A 21,540-nucleotide genomic window follows, 5' to 3' on the forward strand; every position below is an offset into this window, starting at 1 on the left:
TGTGGAGGTCCGCAAGCCCTGTGCGCGCAAAACTCAGATTTTACAACCACGCGGACTCCACTCCGCGAACCAGTGTCACTCAAAAGACTGCTCGGCATGTATTTTTCACATCGCCATGACAGAAACATACAAGAATTGGGGGTAATGTAGTGTTTTGTCGTGTTTTTTACAGGACACTACAACGCAGAACTGCGCTCAATTATGGAAGCCCGATTGACTGCGGACATTCCTCGCGTGAGCACTTTAAATTAAAACCCTCGGTGCACACTGCAGCACAATCAAACAGAGCATCAGAAGTGTCTCTGACACCAGACTCAGAGCGGCACTGAGTGCTCTGAGTGCGCTTGTGGCTCGTTGATGGGGTTAGTGTTGAGTTTAAGGCCTCCCCCCAAAAAACGAAAAAAAAAAAGGTGCCGAAGCTTCGAATTTTTTTTTTTTCACAATTGAATCCCAAGCTTCGAAGCTTCGAAGTTTTTGGGTCAGCCCTAGTATACACGTTGATTTTGCAGGGCCTTTTGAGGACAGAATGTTTCTGGTTGCTGTGGATGTACACAGTAAATGGCCTGAAGTAGCTATCATGAGATCCACTACTACTCAGAAAACAGTTGAGAAGCTGGGGAGATATTCAGCCGCTTTGGATCTCCTGTTCAACGGGTCACAGATAATGGGCCACAATTTGTTTCACAGGAAATGGCTAACTTCTTGCAAGCAAATGGAGTGCAGCACATACATTCAGCACCTTATCACGCTGCAATGAATGGCCTTGCTGAAAGGTTTGTGCAAACCATAAAACATGCATTAAAGGCTTCACAAGGGCAGGGAACACTCCACCAACGGCTGCACAGGTTCTTGCTGACCTACCACTAAAGTCTCACCTGCCAGCCTGTTGCTACAAAAAGAGCTGCAAACTAACTTTGACCTCCTGAAGCCAACATCAGTGAAAGACACAGTTTCACAGCAGCAAAAGAAGCAGATCAAACAAAGAGGACAGACAAAAGTCAGTCTTCACTCCAGGTGAATCTGTGTTGGCCAGGAACTACTGAAGTGGGCCGAAGTGGATTACTGCCACTATTATTGCACAGACTGGGCCATTATCCTATACAGTTCAAACTATCACAGATACCATCTTGAGAAGGCACGTCGATCAGCTGTTGCAAACACCAACACAAAACTTCCAACTGTCTTATGAGGGCTATGCAGCTGCACCGTCTGTTGATCTGTCTGCTTGTCAACCTGCACCCATCCAAAACGGAGTTTGCAGCTCCTGATTCTCAAGTCAAAGAAAAAGTAACACACACCCCCATGTCAACTTATGTTCCGAGTTCACCGCTGCGACACAGAGACATTGACGTTCCAGCTGACCGCCGATACCCTGCAAGACAGTGGCGGCCTCCTGATCGCTTGACTTTATAGACTAGGTTTAGAGACTAACCCAATTCAAGAGGGGCAGAATAATCCCTATTAGTGCTGCACAATTTGATAAAAATGTGCAATTGCGATTTGAGTGGACCATATCGCAAATTGCGACTGCGATTACAATAAAATAAAATAAAAAATGGTATCATTAGTCTTCTTGCCTGATTCAGTGTTTCCCCTACATTATATTAGGGGGGCACTGACCTGACATAGTTATTGTTATGGACAGACAGTGTGTAAATTACCATCAACAGACTGAGCACAGTCAAACACGCTGCTTGCACAGTAGCGCAGCACAACACTGTACACACAGCGGAGCGAGCCTGTGTTGCGTTCAGGTGTTGTCACGTAAATGACAAATTCCAGCACGCCATAGCACAACACAGCAGCATGTCAAGTGGGCCGAAACTGGGCAAAATTGCTCAGTTTTTCATTTGTTATTATATAGTTTGTTATGCAGTCCGTGATTTCCCTGTGACACTTACAAATGTTTGCGTAACTGTGCTTGGATGTTGTTTTATCAGGCTCAGGTGGCTTTCAGCTGTCTCTTTGTCTTTAACGTTACATGGCTCAGCTTTCTCTCGCATGCATGCTTCCTACTTTTCTCTGTGCTGTCTCAAGTGTTGATATAGACTGGTCGTGTTGCCACGGGACGTGACACAGCACGTCTTTCTGTTCAACGTCGCCGTACCTGAATCCAAAGTATCGCCATGTAATAGATGTTGCGTTTTTTTCGCCACCAACTCAGCCTGTTCATGGTCATGCTCATACTCTTCTTCTGCGTCTATGTTGGTCACTGCTGCATGCCGGATAGTCACCTGACCATATGTGCTGCGCACACCAGGATAGCTTGTGGGCGTAATGTCAACAAACTCCACACACTACAGGAGAGGCTGTCATGTTCACAGGGACACACGTTAACATTTATTTACATTAAATCGCAAATCGCAGCCTTTTATGCGGTTATGTAATCACACAGCCTGACGATTGCGATTGCGATTAGATTAATTGTGCAGCACTAATCCCCATGGGTAAGGTCAGGTAGTCTGCCCTCACCCCTGGGTTGTTTTGTTTGTTAAAAAAAAAAAAAATGAAAATAATATACTGTGTATATATATATATATATATATATATATATATATATATATATATATATGTATATACACATTAAGAGTTTATTGGTCAAGAGTTAATGTAATTGTTTGAGGAACTGGAAGTGGTAATATTTAGTTAATGCGAAATGGGACATTTATTGTAAGGGGGGAGGAAATGTGGTGTATTTATCCTTTAAGGGTTCCCATAATGATGACAAATGTGTTTAACCGGAAGTTACGGTGTGCCACTGTGCTGTTCTAGTTGTTGTTACCAGAAGAAGAATAAACGGTTAACTTGCAGTCATTGTCCGAGTATTATTGTTATACCATGAGGTTAAGAAGTCCTCCAGATATGACACCTGCAGAGTAAAACAAGCAGTTTCACAAGATATTGAGTGTTTTCATTCTTTTTTGTCTGTTTTGAATTCATATTGCCCATTACCCACTTTGCATCCAAATCACACCACTGAAAAGGGTCTCTGGGAAAAGAAATGATACAGTGTGAAGTGTTTATTCTCCTAATTATTTGGGCAAGTGTTTGTGGTGCTTCCTGTTAAATGGTCGGTGTTATATTCAGCCTGCTCATTTCCAGAATGGGGGCCTTTTGTGTTGTGAAATGTTTGCCTATATACAAAAAGCTCACTTTTATTAGAAAATCACCCAAGGGGGTTTAGGATTCAGACTTTAAATGCAATAACTCTGTCACTTGTTACACTGTGAGACCTGCTCATACAAGAGAAGTGATGTGTTTTCATCTATCTGCACTGCTGACAATATAAAGCCATGCTTTGTGGCGGATGTGTTTGTTTCTACACTGTGTGCTGCAGCATGGCAGGATTAGACACCATGAGAAATAAAAAGCTTCCAAAAACGGACTTCTAGTGTCTTTGTCTGGCCCAATTCTTTGTGCTTGGGAAGCCCATTCCATGGAAATAAAGCACTGTGTCCATTCAGCCAATGTCCCACTCTATTCCTTGCACACCTCAGCACTTCTCTCACACAGTTATTATCTGTAATTGCCTTCAAGTTTGTGATTTTATTGATAATGAGTTTCCTGGGCATTTGGTATAATTTCATGCTGCAAGACTGTGTGTGTGATGACCTCTGTGGGAGTTCATAAAGGAATTAGAGGCATTCAGGTCAAGAGAGGGCTTAATTGCAGAGACCAAAGGGCCTCCAGAGCCTGTTGTATTATAGCAAGTAGATCCATCAATGCAAATACAACACTGATATTCCACAGTGAGCACAGGCTTACCATTATATACTATGACATCTATTGTGCAACCAAGCCACATTGGAGTGTTTTTGTGTTTGCCAGAGCCATTAGGCCATACAGCTGGCCACTTGACAACAGAGTCTCCTCATTGTTCACTAGAGGAACAAAAAAATACAACCTTGCTTTTTATTTCTGTATCACCATATTTTTATTTTGCCTTGTTATGTAGGCCTGAGACCTGGCACAGAGTATGGAATGGGTGTGACTGCGGTGAAAAATGAGCGGGAGAGTCTGCCAACGACCACCAACGCAGTAACTGGTAAAATGCTTTCACTTACACAGTGCATGTAGAATCACATTACATATATACCTTTGACTTAATCCATGCCTGTTCTCCTGCAAATCCTAATGGAGCATTAAATATCATGTTTGTGATTTATATTTGATAAATTATATATATATATATACAGTACAGGCCAAAAGTTTGGACACACCTTCTCATTCAATGCGTTTTCTTTATTTTCATGACTATTTACATTGTAGATTCTCACTGAAGGCATCAAAACTATGAATGAACACATGTGGAGTTATGTACTTAACAAAAACACAGCACAGTACACCGAGAAACGCTGCCCTTCCCACACCAGATCTTTCCTCTGGGCTGCAGCTCTCATAATATCTTGTTTATCCCTCCACCTTGAAAGGCGTAGGATAATGTACCAAGGGGGCTGGTTGGCATTAGGATGCGGTCTGGGCACCAGATGTGCACCTGTACATAGCCTATATATATACAGTACAGGCCAAAAGTTTGGACACACCTTCTCATTCAATGCGTTTTCTTTATTTTCATGACTATTTACATTGTAGATTCTCACTGAAGGCATCAAAACTATCAATGAACACATGTGGAGTTATGTACTTAACAAAAAAAGGTGAAATAACTGAAAACATGTTTTATATTCTAGTTTCTTCAAAATAGCCACCCTTTGCTCTGATTACTGCTTTGCACACTCTTGGCATTCTCTCGATGAGCTTCAAGAGGTAGTCACCTGAAATGGTTTTCCAACAGTCTTGAAGGAGTTCCCAGAGGTGTTTAGCACTTGTTGGCCCCTTTGCCTTCACTCTGCGGTCCAGCTCACCCCAAACCATCTCGATTGGGTTCAGGTCCGGTGACTGTGGAGGCCAGGTCATCTGCCGCAGCACTCCATCACTCTCCTTCTTGGTCAAATAGCCCTTACACAGCCTGGAGGTGTGTTTGGGGTCATTGTCCTGTTGAAAAATAAATGATCGTCCAACTAAACGCAAACCGGATGGGATGGCATGTCGCTGCAGGATGCTGTGGTAGCCATGCTGGTTCAGTGTGCCTTCAATTTTGAATAAATCCCCAACAGTGTCACCAGCAAAACACCCCCACACCATCACACCTCCTCCTCCATGCTTCACAGTGGGAACCAGGCATGTGGAATCCATCCGTTAACCTTTTCTGCGTCTCACAAAGACACGGCGGTTGGAACCAAAGATCTCAAATTTGGACTCATCAGACCAAAGCACAGATTTCCACTGGTCTAATGTCCATTCCTTGTGTTTCTTGGCCCAAACAAATCTCTTCTGCTTGTTGCCTCTCCTTAGCAGTGGTTTCCTAGCAGCTATTTGACCATGAAGGCCTGATTGGCGCAGTCTCCTCTTAACAGTTGTTCTAGAGATGGGTCTGCTGCTAGAACTCTGTGTGGCATTCATCTGGTCTCTGATCTGAGCTGCTGTTAACTTGCCATTTCTGAGGCTGGTGACTCGGATGAACTTATCCTCAGAAGCAGAGGTGACTCTTGGTCTTCCTTTCCTGGGTCGGTCCTCATGTGTGCCAGTTTCGTTGTAGCGCTTGATGGTTTTTGCGACTCCACTTGGGGACACATTTAAAGTTTTTGCAATTTTCCGGACTGACTGACCTTCATTTCTTAAAGTAATGATGGCCACTCGTTTTTCTTTAGTTAGCGGATTGGTTCTTGCCATAATATGAATTTTAACAGTTGTCCAATAGGGCTGTCGGCTGTGTATTAACCTGACTTCTGCACAACACAACTGATGGTCCCAACCCCATTGATAAAGCAAGAAATTCCACTAATTAACCCTGATAAGGCACACCTGTGAAGTGGAAACCATTTCAGGCGACTACCTCTTGAAGCTCATGGAGAGAATGCCAAGAGTGTGCAAAGCAGTAATCAGAGCAAAGGGTGGCTATTTTGAAGAAACTGGAATATAAAACATGTTTTCAGTTATTTCACCTTTTTTTGTTAAGTACATAACTCCACATGTGTTCATTCATAGTTTTGATGCCTTCAGTGAGAATCTACAATGTAAATAGTCATGAAAATAAAGAAAATGCATTGAATGAGAAGGTGTGTCCAAACTTTTGGCCTGTACTGTATATTTGATACTCTATAGAGTCGATGTAATGACACATCCACATTTTCTAATTGGGAAATAATAAAAATAAAACTTAATTTATAATCAAGTAAATTTAACATATGTGGTAGGGAATTTGGAGGGACGAACCCAATTTATTTGATTTAATAACCTTTCTGATTTCAAAAGGCTTGGCTTTCAAAATATTAAAACTGCTTAAAACCCACCAGGTTGCCACAGAGTTAGTTCTAAGCTGCTTAGGCTGCATTAAGTTCAATTTACAGAAGCAATGAGCACCAAAGTATAATTCTCTCAGATTTACCAGTGTGATTAACAGAGATGGAAAGAAGTGCTGACTTCTGAATATGTGTCCATTTCTGCACTATTTATATTCCTTTAGTTCATAAGCATCCACTGATCAAAAATATAGGGGTTTATTATAATTATAATTCTGGTTACTGTAGTACAATATGTTGAAAGTATATATAAATATCTGACAGTATACATATGTGACAATAATCATATATGTATACTAACAGTAGAAGTATAAGTATATAGTGTTTTTGTCATCAGAATCAATGCAGAACTCTGTCATAGCTGTCATATACTGTAATGACCTAATAAGCCATCTTTCGGTCAGGTAATACAGACGTGTGCATCTGTAGAGCTAGAACTATACTAGTTACTAGTTTTTACTAGTTTTGTGGCCTTTCTTCTGTTATGGGTCACTAATTGGACAGGTCTGTTTTTCCTATTATTTATTTCTATTTATTTTAAAAGCAATGGTAACATTGATAGTAAAAAAGAAAATCCCCAAAACATTAGCAACTAGAATAGAGACCCTTACCCCATGCTAATTTATCCTGACCAAACGGGCTTTATCAAAAACAGACATGCTTCAGAAAACATCTACAGGCTTTTCAATCTAATCAATATATCACAACAAAAACAAAATAAAACCATAATTGCATCATTAGATGCCCAAAAAACATTTTGTATGCAAGTTTGAGTCATTCATCCATTGGATGAGAACACTGCACATCTCACCTAAAGCCACTGTAATCACAAACAGGGTCACGTCACCAAGCTTTACACTTTACTGGGGAATCAGAAAAGGATGCCCACTCTCACCAACTCAATTTACCATTTTTATAGAACCGCTCGTAGCAGCAATAAGGCAAAACAATAAAATAAAATAAATTCAGGATGCCATTTCACAACATTAAATCCGCCTTTATGCCAATGATTTATTATTATATTTACTTAATCCATCTGTGTAACTACAGAAAACTTTCAACATTATCAACAGTTCCTCTATAATCTTTAACTACACAACACACTGGAATACATCAATTATACTACCCCTGCCTGAAGACGCTTGGGATTCTGCAAACCAAACTTCCCCCCTTCCACTTCACACTGGCAATATAAACTATTTAGGTACTAATATTTCCCCAAGACTGTCAGAACTCTTCAACTTCAGTTACACCCCTCTGCTAAAACAAACAGAAGATGACTTCAAAGGCTGGACCAAGCTCCCACTCAGAGGCCGTTTACACGTACACGGTGATTTTGATAAACGGAGACATCTTCCTTCGTTTGTGCCCTTCGTTTACACGCAAACGGAGATTTCTCCTCTGAAAACGAGTCTTTCTAAAAACTCCGGCCAGAGTGGAGATTTTGGAAAACTCCGGTTGCGCGTTTGCATGTAAACTGAGATAAACGGAGATAAACGGAGTTATAGGCAGCCGACGTCACAGTATGCGCCGGAACTTGCGCCTGTGTAAAAAGTGCGACCTATGTTGCTATGGTGACAGTGGATACATGGAAGGCTTGAGCTTCTCGTTACACTGCCACCTACAGGTTTGGCATGCTCTTGTGTATATATACACGGGTAAGTGTAAACGAAGATCTTTTTGAAAACGGAGACGGTGAAATGTCCGTTTATGAAAATAGCCGGCAACGTGTAAACGGCATCTCACTCTCATTGGATTAATTGCTACAGTCAAAATGAAAAATTTACCTCAGATTAATTACTTATTTTCAGTCCTTCCCACCACCCCCATGAACAAATGATTTAAACACTTGACTCAATAACAGCTCAATTCTACTAGAAAAATCATACACCGAGAATGGAATGGAAAAATTATAAACTACAAGGTGACTGAGAGGCCCAAAACTTTCTTCACTTCCATTCAATTAACTACAATATTTATTCAAATGGATGCAAGAACACAACAACAATAGCCCATGGAAAGGATAAGAACAGAATCAATGCAAAAACACCTCAATAGCAGATCTCTTCTTCCTATCACAATCAATAAAAAAAAAAAAATTAAAAATATCACAATTTCATCAACTCTGACAGGAGCGTATCGATGTTCCCCTGGTTCTATGTTCCCCATTTAACCCTGCAAAAAAAGGTTCTATGTTCCCCGCTTACACAAAAAACGTTCTATGTTTCCCGGGTTCTATGTTTCCCTCTTACTAAAAAAAGGTTCTATGTTCCCCGCTTATCCAAAAAAAGGCAGGAAACATAGCAGTTGCATTAATATGTTGTTTTAACATCTCTAAACACACACAATGGAACATAATGGGGAGAAATTACAATCAGAAACTTACCCTTTGGGCGATCTATGGTGGGCAATCTGGACAATTATATTCTTTACAGAAGGTTTTATAATCCAGCCGATAATGCAGTGTTTCAGTCAGTGCAGATTTATTCGAGCAGCCAAAGACCAACTGGTAAGAAAAGAATAATTATCATGGCCGAAATAAAGATAAATAAGCTGTTAAGTGCAGCGTTTTTTCGGGAACTCTGTTTAGTAAATCCACCATGATTATTTATTAGTTTTGTGATAAAAATATATGCGTCTATGCTGCTGATCACGGATGTTGATATCACCTGTTCAGTTCGGTCCTTCGACCAATCAGATACTCAGATTTTTTTCCTCTCTTGTTTTTATGACGGTAGTGTCAGGAGCAGCCAAAGACCACCTGGTGGCAAGATAGTTATCTACCAGTGTTCGTAAACAAAGGAATAATTAGATATAAAGATTTTTTTAAAATGCCTTACTCATTTCAATGACAAATTTTATTTTTTCAAAAAAAAAAATCTGCTTTAAATAAACTAAATTATGTAAACTATTTGTTTCATACATGTTTCCCTGTACCCATAAGCAAACAGGAAAACGCATTAACTGTACATAATTATTTATCTTTATCTTTATTTCGGCCATGACCAATATTCTTTTGTTTACAAACACTGGTAGATAGCTATCTTGCCACCAGGGGGGTATTCCATCAAGCAGGCTAAAGGCAAATCCAGGTTTAAATGGCCAAGTCTGGCTAATGTGAGCCAGAGTTCTGTTCCATCAAAGTGGCTAAGATTAGCCTCACATCGGTAACCATGGAAACCATGGTTCTGGCTAAGCCTGACATATCGAGCTAAACTCCAGTTTCCGTTCCATCAAACTGAGCCACAACTCCGTTCCATCAAGGTGGTTAACCTGAATCCCAGCCTAGTAACCATGGTAACTTATGCTGCCGGGCAATCCTGGTCTGTAGCCGGATTAAGGTGAGGATTAGCTCCATCTATGATCAAAAAATGTTCAATAGACAAGAACAGACACCTAAAAGATAGTTCTGCCAGTGCTTTTACACACTCACAACTGTCATGTAATGATAAAATAATATGTAGATCATAAAATATATAACATAATTAATAAAAAAAAATTAACTATTAAAAAACGAATTAAAATGTAATAAAAATAAGATAATTTAAAAAAAAAACACTTACAACAGTAAAGCCAAAATCAATTTCATAAAAACAAAACTATAATAAAATGAAACTGAGGAATTAAAAAAAAAGATTGTACATGAATATGTGTTTGCCCTCCCATCCCCACCCCACTCTGTTTCCAATTGGCCAGCAAATTCACAGCCAATTAAGGTCAACTGACAACGGCCAGAGAAGGAGAGGGACACACCCAGAGAGACACAGAGACAGAGCAAGAGAGAGTAAATTAGGAAATAATGGCATGCCCCTTCATCGAGGATCCTGTTGATGAGGAGGCCTACATTGTTCAGAGGGCCTTCCAACCACGACCAGCCCCAAGGGTCTTCCAGGACAGGACCAACCCATTGATACAGACAGACAGACTCCTATCTGTGGGAGAGGTACCAGTTCAGCAGGCAAAGCATAGTGTATCTATGCAGCTTGCTGGAACCACACATTATAAAGGTCCCACGCCGCAGCCAGTCTCTGACCACTGTGCAGTCAGTCTGTACTGCACTGAGGTTCTTTGCTAGCGGTACATTCCTGTATAGTGTTGGTGATGCTGAGAGGCTAAAGTAAGGCAACTGTTTGCAGAGAGGTAAAAAGGGTGTATTTTCTATTCATTTTGATTATTTCTAGCATCACCATATGTCATGCATAGGGCTTGATTTGTTCACATTAACATAGGTTATCTTTTATATTTATGAATTAACCATGACACAAAGCAACCACATTAAAATGGGACACACACCACTGTGGTCTGTCTGTTCCTCATCCTATAGCACATGCCATACATTTAAGGGGATTTTCCTTATTTTGATATAATAAGGGATAGAGCTTACAATTGACTCCCAAATGATGAGAAATAGATAACTGATTCACTCTCACCTGCATTCACTTAATAGTTTTCCTCATCTCCACTGAATTGATGGATTTGCTAAATTTTCTACAATCAATAGATAAATGTAATGTGATTATTTCCTATAAACTGATCATTTCGGAAATGTCATAATCTACAATCAGTTGTGTGATAAATGCGATGATTCACATAAAATAGTTTGATTAAATGCATCATCTGAACTTTACATAGGAATCAGTAGATAAATGTGATAAATAGTCTATCACTAATATTAATGTACACATTTGGTGAATTTCATTAGGCATACTTGAATTGTTAGATTTAATAGGTGTTCTTATCTACATATATTTTGTCCCTTTGATGCAGGATTTATAGAACATGATATTATGCTGAAATGCTGAATTTTCTTTGTCACTCAGCCTACACATTTAGCCTGTCGGCAATATTCCGTCACGCCACCTCCCTTGCTTTATTAATTGCTACAGTATTGCCTTTTTCTTAATTATGTCCTTATAGTCCTCATACACTTCCATGAGGAGCGTTTGCTCCGCCGTAGAAAAAGCCTCCACTCACTCCTTTCCTTTGCTTTTTGACATTTTGCAACATTTTCGGCACTCGACTAGTTTGGGCTTTTTATTTTCCCTGGGCGCGTGCATGAGTTGAGGCTTAACAGGTGAGGCTTGAATTAGCGTCAATTGGAGACAGCTGATTTCACTTGATGGAACGGGTCGGAGCTAGATTGGGAGTTGGTGTTTAGTCAAACTTCAAGATTACACCTTAGTCTGGATATTCTTAGCTACATTGATGGAATACCCCCCAGGTGGTCTGGCTGCTCCTGACGCTACCGTCATAAAAACAAGAGAGGAAGAAATCTGAGTATCTGATTGGTCGAAGGACCTAACTGAACAGGTGATATCAACATCCGTGATCAACAACATAGACGCATTTATTTTTATCACAAAACTAATAAATAATCATGGTGGATTTACTAAACAGAGTTCCCGAAAAAACGCTGCACTTAACAGCTTATTTATCTTTATTTCGGCCATGATAATTATTCTTTTCTTACCAGTTGGTCTTTGGCTGCTCGAAGAAATCTGCACTGACTGAAACACTGCATTATCGGCTGGATTATAAAACCTTCTGTAAAGAATATAATTGCCCAGATTGCCCACCATAGATCGCCCAAAGGGTAAGTTTCTGATTGTAATTTCTCCCCATTATGTTCCATTGTGTGTGTTTAGAGATGTTAAAACAACATATTAATCCAACTGCTATGTTTCCTGCCTTTTTTGGATAAGCGGGGAACATAGAACCTTTTTTCAGTAAGAGGGAAACATAGAACCTGGGAAACATAGAACCTTTTTGTGTAAGCGGGGAACATAGAACCTTTTTTGCAGGGTTAAATGGGGAACATAGAACCAGGGGAACATAGGGATGACCCCACTCTGACAGCCTGCTGGAAAATCACTAAAATCACTAAATCATCACTAGCACCACACTTACCATCGTGGCAACACAAGGGAATCACTCATCTTCATCATTTATTCCAAAAAAACTAATTCACATAATTTAATTAAGTAATCCGGAGGTACAGGGTTGGGGGAGACAAGTTCCTCCACTGCCAACAATTTAAATCCAAAATTAACATAACCAACAACACACTACAACCTTCTAACCTAAGCAACAAGATCATGAAAATCAAAAACAAAAATCTCAAATTTTTATGAACTTATATCCAGCGCAAATACTTCCATAACACTCCCAACAACAAAATGCAAGATGCGGGATGCAAATTAATAAAAATATCTTCACTATGACCACTAACACACATTTGCAATTCACACAGTAAAGAACTATCCAGAGAATCCACATCACTCAAGGTAAAATGTTTAAATGGTTTTTGATAATACAGATGTGTTCACAATGCACTATGGGTAGCGCAGACGATTATTTTTATGCCACTCGGGTCTGCACACCAGTTCACTCCCTCTGGACAGCAATAAACACTCCACAATCTTGGGTTGCAGAATCCCATTGTCCTCATCACTCTGCCTACAGGGACACATTACATAAGTCACCCTCCCAACTAAACACAGAAACTCATTACTCTTCTCTCTAACTGTTGCCAAGAAAGTAATCTTCCAAAACTGGAAATCTAAAAGAACATCTTGTAATATCAGTCACTGGAACCACCTGCTTACAGAATACATCTCAATAGAGACGATAGCAGCTTACAGAAACAACAATATATCACTCTTAAATAATACCTGGGAAACCTTTTTTAAATTATCTAAACTCAGAACAGAATTCATCCCAAAACCAAAGCTGTGTACACGACCATATGTCTTTGCCATGACAACCAACCATCTTCTAAACATCATGAAACACCACCACTCTACACCGAACCATATGCTCATACATATTTATTTACTCTATATCTATCTACCTACTTATTCTGTTTTTTCTCTTTCCAACCTGTCTATTCATGAATCATCATAGCAATTCTACATGTACACACACAGTAATAATAGCAATAATAAACTATATATGTGTGTGTATATATATATATATATATATATATATATATATATATATATATATATATATATATATACACACACACAGTTGCAGTCAAAATTATTCAACCCCCATTGCATATTAGGCCTATTGGCAAAATATACAATTTCTCTGCTGTTTGCAATAAACAAATTACACAAGAACTGTTTAAGTAGTTCAATGAAACTAATATTACAAGGGTTTTGATCCAAATTCAACATAAAATGCTACTTTTAATGACTACTGCAGTCTCAAAATTATTCAACCCCTTCATGACAAGCATCTTCAGTACTTAGTAGAACACCCTTTTGCTGTTATGACCTGCTGCAAACGTGATGCATAGCCAGACACCAGCTTCAGACAGTGTTCCTGAGGAATCTTAGCCCATTCCTCATGGGCAATGGCCTCCAGTTCAGTAATATGGGTGTGCGTTTTGCAACCACATTCTTCAAATCCCACTAGAGATTTTCTATGGGGTTCAAGTCAGGCGACTGTGACAGCCACTCTAGAATCTTCCATTTCTTCTTCTGAAACCAAGCCTTGGTGGACTTTGAGGTATGCTTGGGATCATTGTCCTTTTGGAAGGTCCAGTGACGCCCAAGCTTCAGCTTCCTCACAGATGACATGACGTTTTAACCTAAGATTTCCTGATACTTGACTGAATCCATAGTGCCCTCCACACGCTGCAGGTTTCCAGTGCCAGAGGCAGCAAAGCAGCCCCAGAGCATCACTGAGCCACCGCCATGCTTCACTGTAGGCAGGGTGTTCTTTTCAGCATATGCTTCATTCTTCTTCCTCCAGACACTCCGCTGTTCCATAGGCCCGAAAAGTTCCAGTTTTGTTTCATCGCTCCATAGAACAGAATTCCAAAACTTCTGTGGCTTATTTATATGGTTTTGAGCATACTGGAGCTATTGTGCAAACTGAAACCTCAGTGCCTGCTGCCACCAAGTCTTGCTGCAGGTGTTTTACAGTCACTCGAGGGTTTTTGAACACTTGCCTTCTCAGGAATCTGGTGGCAGCCACTGATAGTTTCCTCTTTCTGCCACGTCCAGGTAGTGTAGCCACTGTTCCTTTAACTTTGAACTTGTGAACTATGCTTCCAACTGTATCTCTAAGAACATTCAGAGCTTTTTCTATCTTTTTGTATCCTTTTCATTGTTTGTGCAAGGCAATGATTTCTTCTCTGAACTTTTTGGACAATTCTTTTGACTTAGCCATATTTCTAACATGCAATCAAACGTCACTCTCAACAAACCCCTAGCCAGTTGAGGTATTTATGTGTTCTATCTCAAGCACACCTGAACTAATGAAGCCCTTGATTAGTTGCACCAGGTGTGCTTGAAACAGGGGGTTGAATAATTTTGATTAGTTGCATCAGGTGTACTTGAGACAGGGGGTTGAATAATTTTGAGACTGCAGTAGTGGTTAAAAGTAGCATTTTGCGTTGAATTTGGATAAAACCCATGGTAATATTAGTTTTATTAGAGTATTTCAACTGTTCTTGTCTACTTTGTTTATTGCAAACAGCTGAAAAATTGTACATTTTGCCAATAAGCCTAATATGCAATGGGGGTTGAATAATTTTGATTTTATATACTGTGTATATATATGTATATGTGTATATATATGTGTATATATATATATATATATATATATATATATATATATATATATATATATATATATATACAGTACAGGCCAAAAGTTTGGACACACCTTCTCATTCAATGCGTTTTCTTTATTTTCATGACTATTTACATTGTAGATTCTCACTGAAGGCATCAAAACTATGAATGAACACATGTGGAGTTATGTACTTAACAAAAAAAAGGTGAAATAACTGAAAACATGTTTTATATTCTAGTTTCTTCAAAATAGCCACCCTTTGCTCTGATTACTGCTTTGCACACTCTTGGCATTCTCTCCATGAGCTTCAAGAGGTAGTCACCTGAAATGGTTTTCCAACAGTCTTGAAGGAGTTCCCAGAGGTGTTTAGCACTTGTTGGCCCCTTTGCCTTCGCTCTGCGGTCCAGCTCACCTCAAACCATCTCGATTGGGTTCAGGTCCGGTGACTGTGGAGGCCAGGTCATCTGCCGCAGCACCCATCACTCTCCTTCTTGGTCAAATAGCCCTTACACAGCCTGGAGGTGTGTTTGGGGTCATTGTCCTGTTGAAAAATAAATGATCGTCCAACTAAATGCAAACCGGATGGGATGGCATGTCGCTGCAGGATGCTGTGGTAGCCATGCTGGTTCAGTGTGCCTTCAATTTTGAATAAATCCCCAACAGTGTCACCAGCAAAACACCCCCACACCATCACACCTCCTCCTCCATGCTTCACAGTGGGAACCAGGCATGTGGAATCCATCCGTTCACCTTTTCTGCGTCTCACAAAGACACGGCGGTTAGAACCAAAGATCTCAAATTTGGACTCATCAGACCAAAGCACAGATTTCCACTGGTCTAATGTCCATTCCTTGTGTTTCTTGGCCCAAACAAATCTCTTCTGCTTGTTGCCTCTCCTTAGCAGTGGTTTCCTAGCAGCTATTTGACCATGAAGGCCTGATTGGCGCAGTCTCCTCTTAACAGTTGTTCTAGAGATGGGTCTGCTGCTAGAACTCTGTGTGGCATTCATCTGGTCTCTGATCTGAGCTGCTGTTAACTTGCGATTTCTGAGGCTGGTGACTCGGATGAACTTATCCTCAGAAGCAGAGGTGACTCTTGGTCTTCCTTTCCTGGGTCGGTCCTCATGTGTGCCAGTTTCGTTGTAGCGCTTGATGGTTTTTTCGACTCCACTTGGGGACACATTTAAAGTTTTTGCAATTTTCCGGACTGACTGACCTTCATTTCTTAAAGTAATGATGGCCACTCGTTTTTCTTTAGTTAGCTGATTGGTTCTTGCCATAATATGAATTTTAACAGTTGTCCAATAGGGCTGTCGGCTGTGTATTAACCTGACTTCTGCACAACACAACTGATGGTCCCAACCCCATTGATAAAGCAAGAAATTCCACTAATTAACCCTGATAAGGCACACCTGTGAAGTGGAAACCATTTCAGGTGACTACCTCTTGAAGCTCATGGAGAGAATGCCAAGAGTGTGCAAAGCAGTAATCAGAGCAAAGGGTGGCTATTTTGAAGAAACTAGAATATAAAACATGTTTTCAGTTATTTCACCTTTTTTTGTTAAGTACATAACTCCACATGTGTTCATTCATAGTTTTGATGCCTTCAGTGAGAATCTACAATGTAAATAGTCATGAAAATAAAGAAAACGCATTGAATGAGAAGGTGTGTCCAAACTTTTGGCCTGTACTGTATATATATATATATATATATATGTATGACTCAAAACACAAACATTTGTGATGCACACACAAATATTTCTTGTTTTAAATATGTACAATTGAAATTCACGCATGTAAAAGGGGGGGGGGGGGGGGGCGACACTGGGTATCCCCGGACGGATGCTCAAGTGTGGGTGAGAGGAGCAGAGAGGACTGCGGAGGTCAGGTGGGGCGGGCTCAGAATGGGTGTTGGGGAACTGCCCATTGGTCCAACAGCCCATTCGTCCGACATCCTATTGTTCCAACCATATTAAACCCATTGTTCCGAAGTCCGTTCCAAAATCATCATGATGCCCTGTGGTTAAGGTCTGGTTAGGTTTAGGCAAAACCACGTGTGGGTTAAAATGAAAAAGAAAGTGACAAACACATAAGCTGTGAGCCTGCTTTGCCTCAAGCCTTTCCCAGCTGACCCAGAGCCGGTCGCGGCGCACCATCAAGGTAGAAATACGCCCGCCGGGAGCCATTCAGCACCGCGGACAGTCAGACTAATGGGATGTCGGACCAATGGGCTGTTGGACCAATGACATGGACCCGTTTAAGTGTGGGTAAGAGGAGCGGAGAGGACCGGCAATGGTAACGTAACCTGGGCTTGTAACTATAATCTAATTACTATTATTAATTAATTTCTCCTATTTTTGAAATCATAACGCATTACATTACTCTGTTACTAAGCCTCCGCTTGGAAAATTAAACAGTCCTGAAACTGCAGCCTCCAGTACTGCAGCTTCACCTAACTCCCAAATTCCATCAGATGCGTGTTGGTTGCGTCTGCGCTCCGGAACGGCAACAAAAGCCGATCCGTTTCAATTCTAGTCAATGTGTGTGCTTCCACCAGCTGCGGCTGTGCCGCGTTCCGGCTCCATCGCAGCTGCGGCCCTCCGGAGCCCTGCGCAACAGATACGCGGGACTTCTATTTTTGCCGGATGCCAGAGCACAACGTAGCAATTCTAGCCTGGTTCCAGACCATAGACCCCGCCCACTCAACTGAGTAGGCTTGCATCTCTGGTCTGGCGTACTGCAATAAATTTACAATTTATCTCGTCCAAACGATGGAAGGACCAATGAACGCCGGTTGTGGGAGTGGGTCTAGCGATTAGCCAATCAGCGCCACGCTGATGTCAAGCTGTTCACCGGTGGGTAACTGGTGAGGATAGCAACAATGGCAACCGCTACAGATCCTACAGACCACATTAACGATGCTATCGAGGTATTGCGCCACTACTCGTGTTAATGGAGGACCAAATTAAGGAAGCTGCTAAACTGGATTTAACGGCGATGCAGCTGGGTGTGCACAACGACGGAGACATTTTAAACGGGCAATGCTCGCTTGTTTTCGGCACCTCCAAGGCATGGATACTAATGACATCAGATTCTGGGTGAGTCGTTGATCTCTACTGATTGGTTAGGGAAAAATTAAATTCCCTCCCCCTTGTAAATCGCCTTCAATGGAGGTGATGTTAGACTGAAGGTTCTGGGAGCTTCAGTCTGACACTCAGGCTACAGCAATTCAGCACAAAGCAGATCGTGTGGGGCAGGAAGTCGTGCACAGAAACAAAATTAAACATCCGGTTAATTTTCAAAATAAAATATACAGTGTTCATGGCTGATCATATTTCCCTGCAGTACACCTTGAAAACGTCATAAAGGGCGGAGACAGGCCTGAAGTCAACAGGTCAGAGGTTTTCAGACATCATTTCACCCTGTTGACACCATGGATGAGGAGATGTTAATCATGGAGGTGCACCAAGATGTCTTCCTACTACTCCTCTGGTTTTGTGGTTCTGTTTATAGAAACTACATCTTATTATGTTGCGCGATTATGCGTGAATTTGCGAGATCTCGTGGGTCCTCATGACTCCCACTGTCCGGCAGCACAGCAAACGCAGCCGGTGGGTGTTGACGGACGGTGGAGCACGCAGCGGATAACCAGCGCTGCCGTTCCGCAATGGACACGCCTGCGCACACTTTAATAATGTCATATAACACCCCTCGTGGGGAGACACGAGGGGTTTGATTGGCTGTAAAGGAGTGAGACATTTGATTGGCTGCAGACAATCCCCTCTTAGAAAAAATGCATTTGTGAATCGGACCACGTCAGGGGACTCTCAGAACTCGCACACACAAATGCAGGAAAGTTTACAAATTAAAAGGACTTTGTAAATGCAGGTTCGACAGTTCATATATCAATGTAATAACCTCCAAATATGTATTTGATGAAAACTGCGAATACTCTTACATGCGTACATTTGTGAATTTCAATTGCACATATTTAAGACAAGATATATTTGTGTGTGCATCACAAAATGTTTGTAAATCTTAGTTTTTAAATGTGGATTTTCATTTACTTATATATGGAATGACATATATATATATATATATATAAATCCCCAAATACATTTGTGAATCATTTTTTGTGCATTTATCAATTTCTGTGTGCATTTATTCATTTTGAGACTGTTCTAGCTCCATATCAGCAACACTTGAAATAACCTTTGTATGTGTGCCAGAGGAGAGGCAACCATCTCACAAGATGGTTACTGCTTGAAAAATTATTGTCAGTGTGAATTGGCACTGAGGTGTAGCGAAAGAGAGACTTTTGTCTTTGGACAAGTTATTCTGTGGTATCAAATCTTAAACCAAGTCTGTTTGCTTGGTGGTCCTGCACCTGTAATATCTTGGATGTGCGTGCTCTACCCCACTTTGTGATCCAATCTTAAACCCCCATTTAAAATCTCTTCTCATGCTCCCTAATTAGCCCTGGATCCTCCCAAGGACCTGACTGTTGCAGAGGTGACAGAGACCACCATGATGCTGGAGTGGAAACGCCCCCTGGCAAAACTGGACTCCTTCAGACTGGTTTATGTGTCTGTCGATGGTCGCAGGGCTGAGGAAGTGGTCCCAGGCAGCTCTGAGTCTCACATGCTCAGGAGCCTTACACCAGGCATGCTGTACACCATCAGTGTTATCGCAGAGAGGGGCCGCAGGACCAGTGCACCCACCACCATCTCAGCACCCACAGGTCAGCACTGAAAAAACAACACACCTTCCATCTTCAGAAGCAGTGTCCCTGACTTAGCAATAGTATCTCAATGTCATAGAATGTCCTAAGTGTCTGGTAGGAAACAGTGGTTGGTAGAAGAAGCTTTTTTGGCAAAAATGTTTGGAAATTTATCTTGGCATATATTCTGACATGAAAATGCTGACATTTTGTGACTGTACTCTGTATTCTTACCCAGATAAGATTTCAGCAGTTGCTATTTGTGCACAATCTTGGCATATCCCTAATGTTTAAACACTTTACCTCAAGTGGAAGCTATGCAAATAGTTTGGCTTCTAGAAAGACTATTGTTGTTATTCTAACCTGACGACCTTGCCTTTGACAGTTTTAAGTGGAACTATTTTCTATTAAAGAAATTATCCCTTTTTGAAAGATGGTATGTGGATTATCCAGAGTAACCTCTCTTGCTACACTGTCTTCACTATATACTGTAGATCTAATGACTGCTGTTAGTGGAACTTTAACTGTCTTATGTTTCTATCTAAAGCTGAATAGGTGCGTCTAGGTTTTGAAGACATTTGTGGCTTAGCTCAGACCTCTCTAGGGGGTCTGGGAGATCCTCCCCCGAGGAATTTTTGATTTTGATTGGGAGACTCTATTTTTATGCTTTTTATGCACCTTATTTACAAGTTAAGTTTAAGTACACATCCTAATAATTGAAAAATTTGAATGTGTACTTCAAAAAGTGTCATTTATTCATTCATTCATTTTCATAACCACTTACCCTGTTGGGGGTCGCAGAGGGGCTGGAGCCAATCCCAGCTGTACACCCAGGACAGGTCGATTGATCGATAACTATTCATACGCCGGCGGGTGTCGTGTAATTTCTAGATTAATTGTGAACTAGTCCATAGTGGTAGCTTTGTGCTTTCTACCTATGCCAATCCTGAATGCCTATGTGCAGTTTCACATAGATTGACCACGTCAGTGAGTAGAAAAACATGGGACAGACAGAACGACTGACTAACAGAATGACACACTGACAGTTTCCGTGATTATGTACAGCATACCATACCATGACTTAGTCATACCAAAATTAAAAAAAAAAACAAAAAAAAAAACATTTGGCCACAGCAATCGGTCGCAATTTAGCCATTTTTAAGCATTTTTCTGTTGTTATAGCACCACCCAGTGCCAATTAGACTTAAAATGACTTGAGGCGTCCTGTTATACATATCTACTAAGTTTAGTAAAATTGATATGGCAGTTAGGCCTAGATAAGAAATTAGCTCTCTAGCGCTGCTTTTTGTTTGATTGGGTCAATAATGGAGGGGTCCTCTCAGATTGTGTGTGGTCATATGCCTACAAAGTTACGTGGTGATCGGTGAAACCCTTGAGATGTTATACACCTTTATGTGATGAGCCACGCCCTCTGCAATATTCATTGCCTTATAGAAGCTCAGTTTTAGTAAGTTTTCCAACTTTTGCCAAGAGGGAACTTTAGATATTGGTCCCTAGATTATGTTCACCGAGTTTCATGCAGATCGGTCAAACTTCCTAGGAAGAGATCGATTTTAAGTGTTCTTCAAAAAATTAAAAATGACGGAAAATCTATATAACTGGAAGTTATGGGTTCTTGAGGCAAATTTGTTCCTCATGAGGAGAGGCATCTCTGTGTGACATACAGGGCATGAGATATGCCCATTCAAACTTTGCAATTTCAGTCGGTTGCTATAGCGCCCCCCTTTGGCCAATTGATGTAATATTGCTTCATTCGCATCCTCCCATGACCCTCTACCACTGTGCCAAATTTCACATGGATTGACCAAGACAGTGAGGAGAAAAACGTGGAACAGACACACAGACACAC

General features: G+C 40.9%; 1 protein-coding gene across 3 annotated transcripts in view; it reads left to right on the forward strand.

Annotated features, from left to right (window-relative positions):
- Positions 1 to 21,540, forward strand: part of tncb (tenascin Cb) — a 194,080-nt gene that overhangs the window by 67,379 nt on the left and 105,161 nt on the right. For all 3 annotated transcript variants that reach the window (XM_033618445.2, XM_033618447.2, XM_033618449.2), the window contains exons 9-10: positions 3,956 to 4,045; positions 19,428 to 19,691. In XM_033618445.2, the coding sequence (XP_033474336.1) occupies positions 3,956 to 4,045; positions 19,428 to 19,691 (354 nt within the window). The remainder of the gene's footprint in view (positions 1 to 3,955; positions 4,046 to 19,427; positions 19,692 to 21,540) is intronic.

This window comes from Epinephelus lanceolatus, chromosome 9, assembly GCF_041903045.1.
Source record: "Epinephelus lanceolatus isolate andai-2023 chromosome 9, ASM4190304v1, whole genome shotgun sequence".
Taxonomy (NCBI): Eukaryota; Metazoa; Chordata; class Actinopteri; order Perciformes; family Serranidae; genus Epinephelus; species Epinephelus lanceolatus.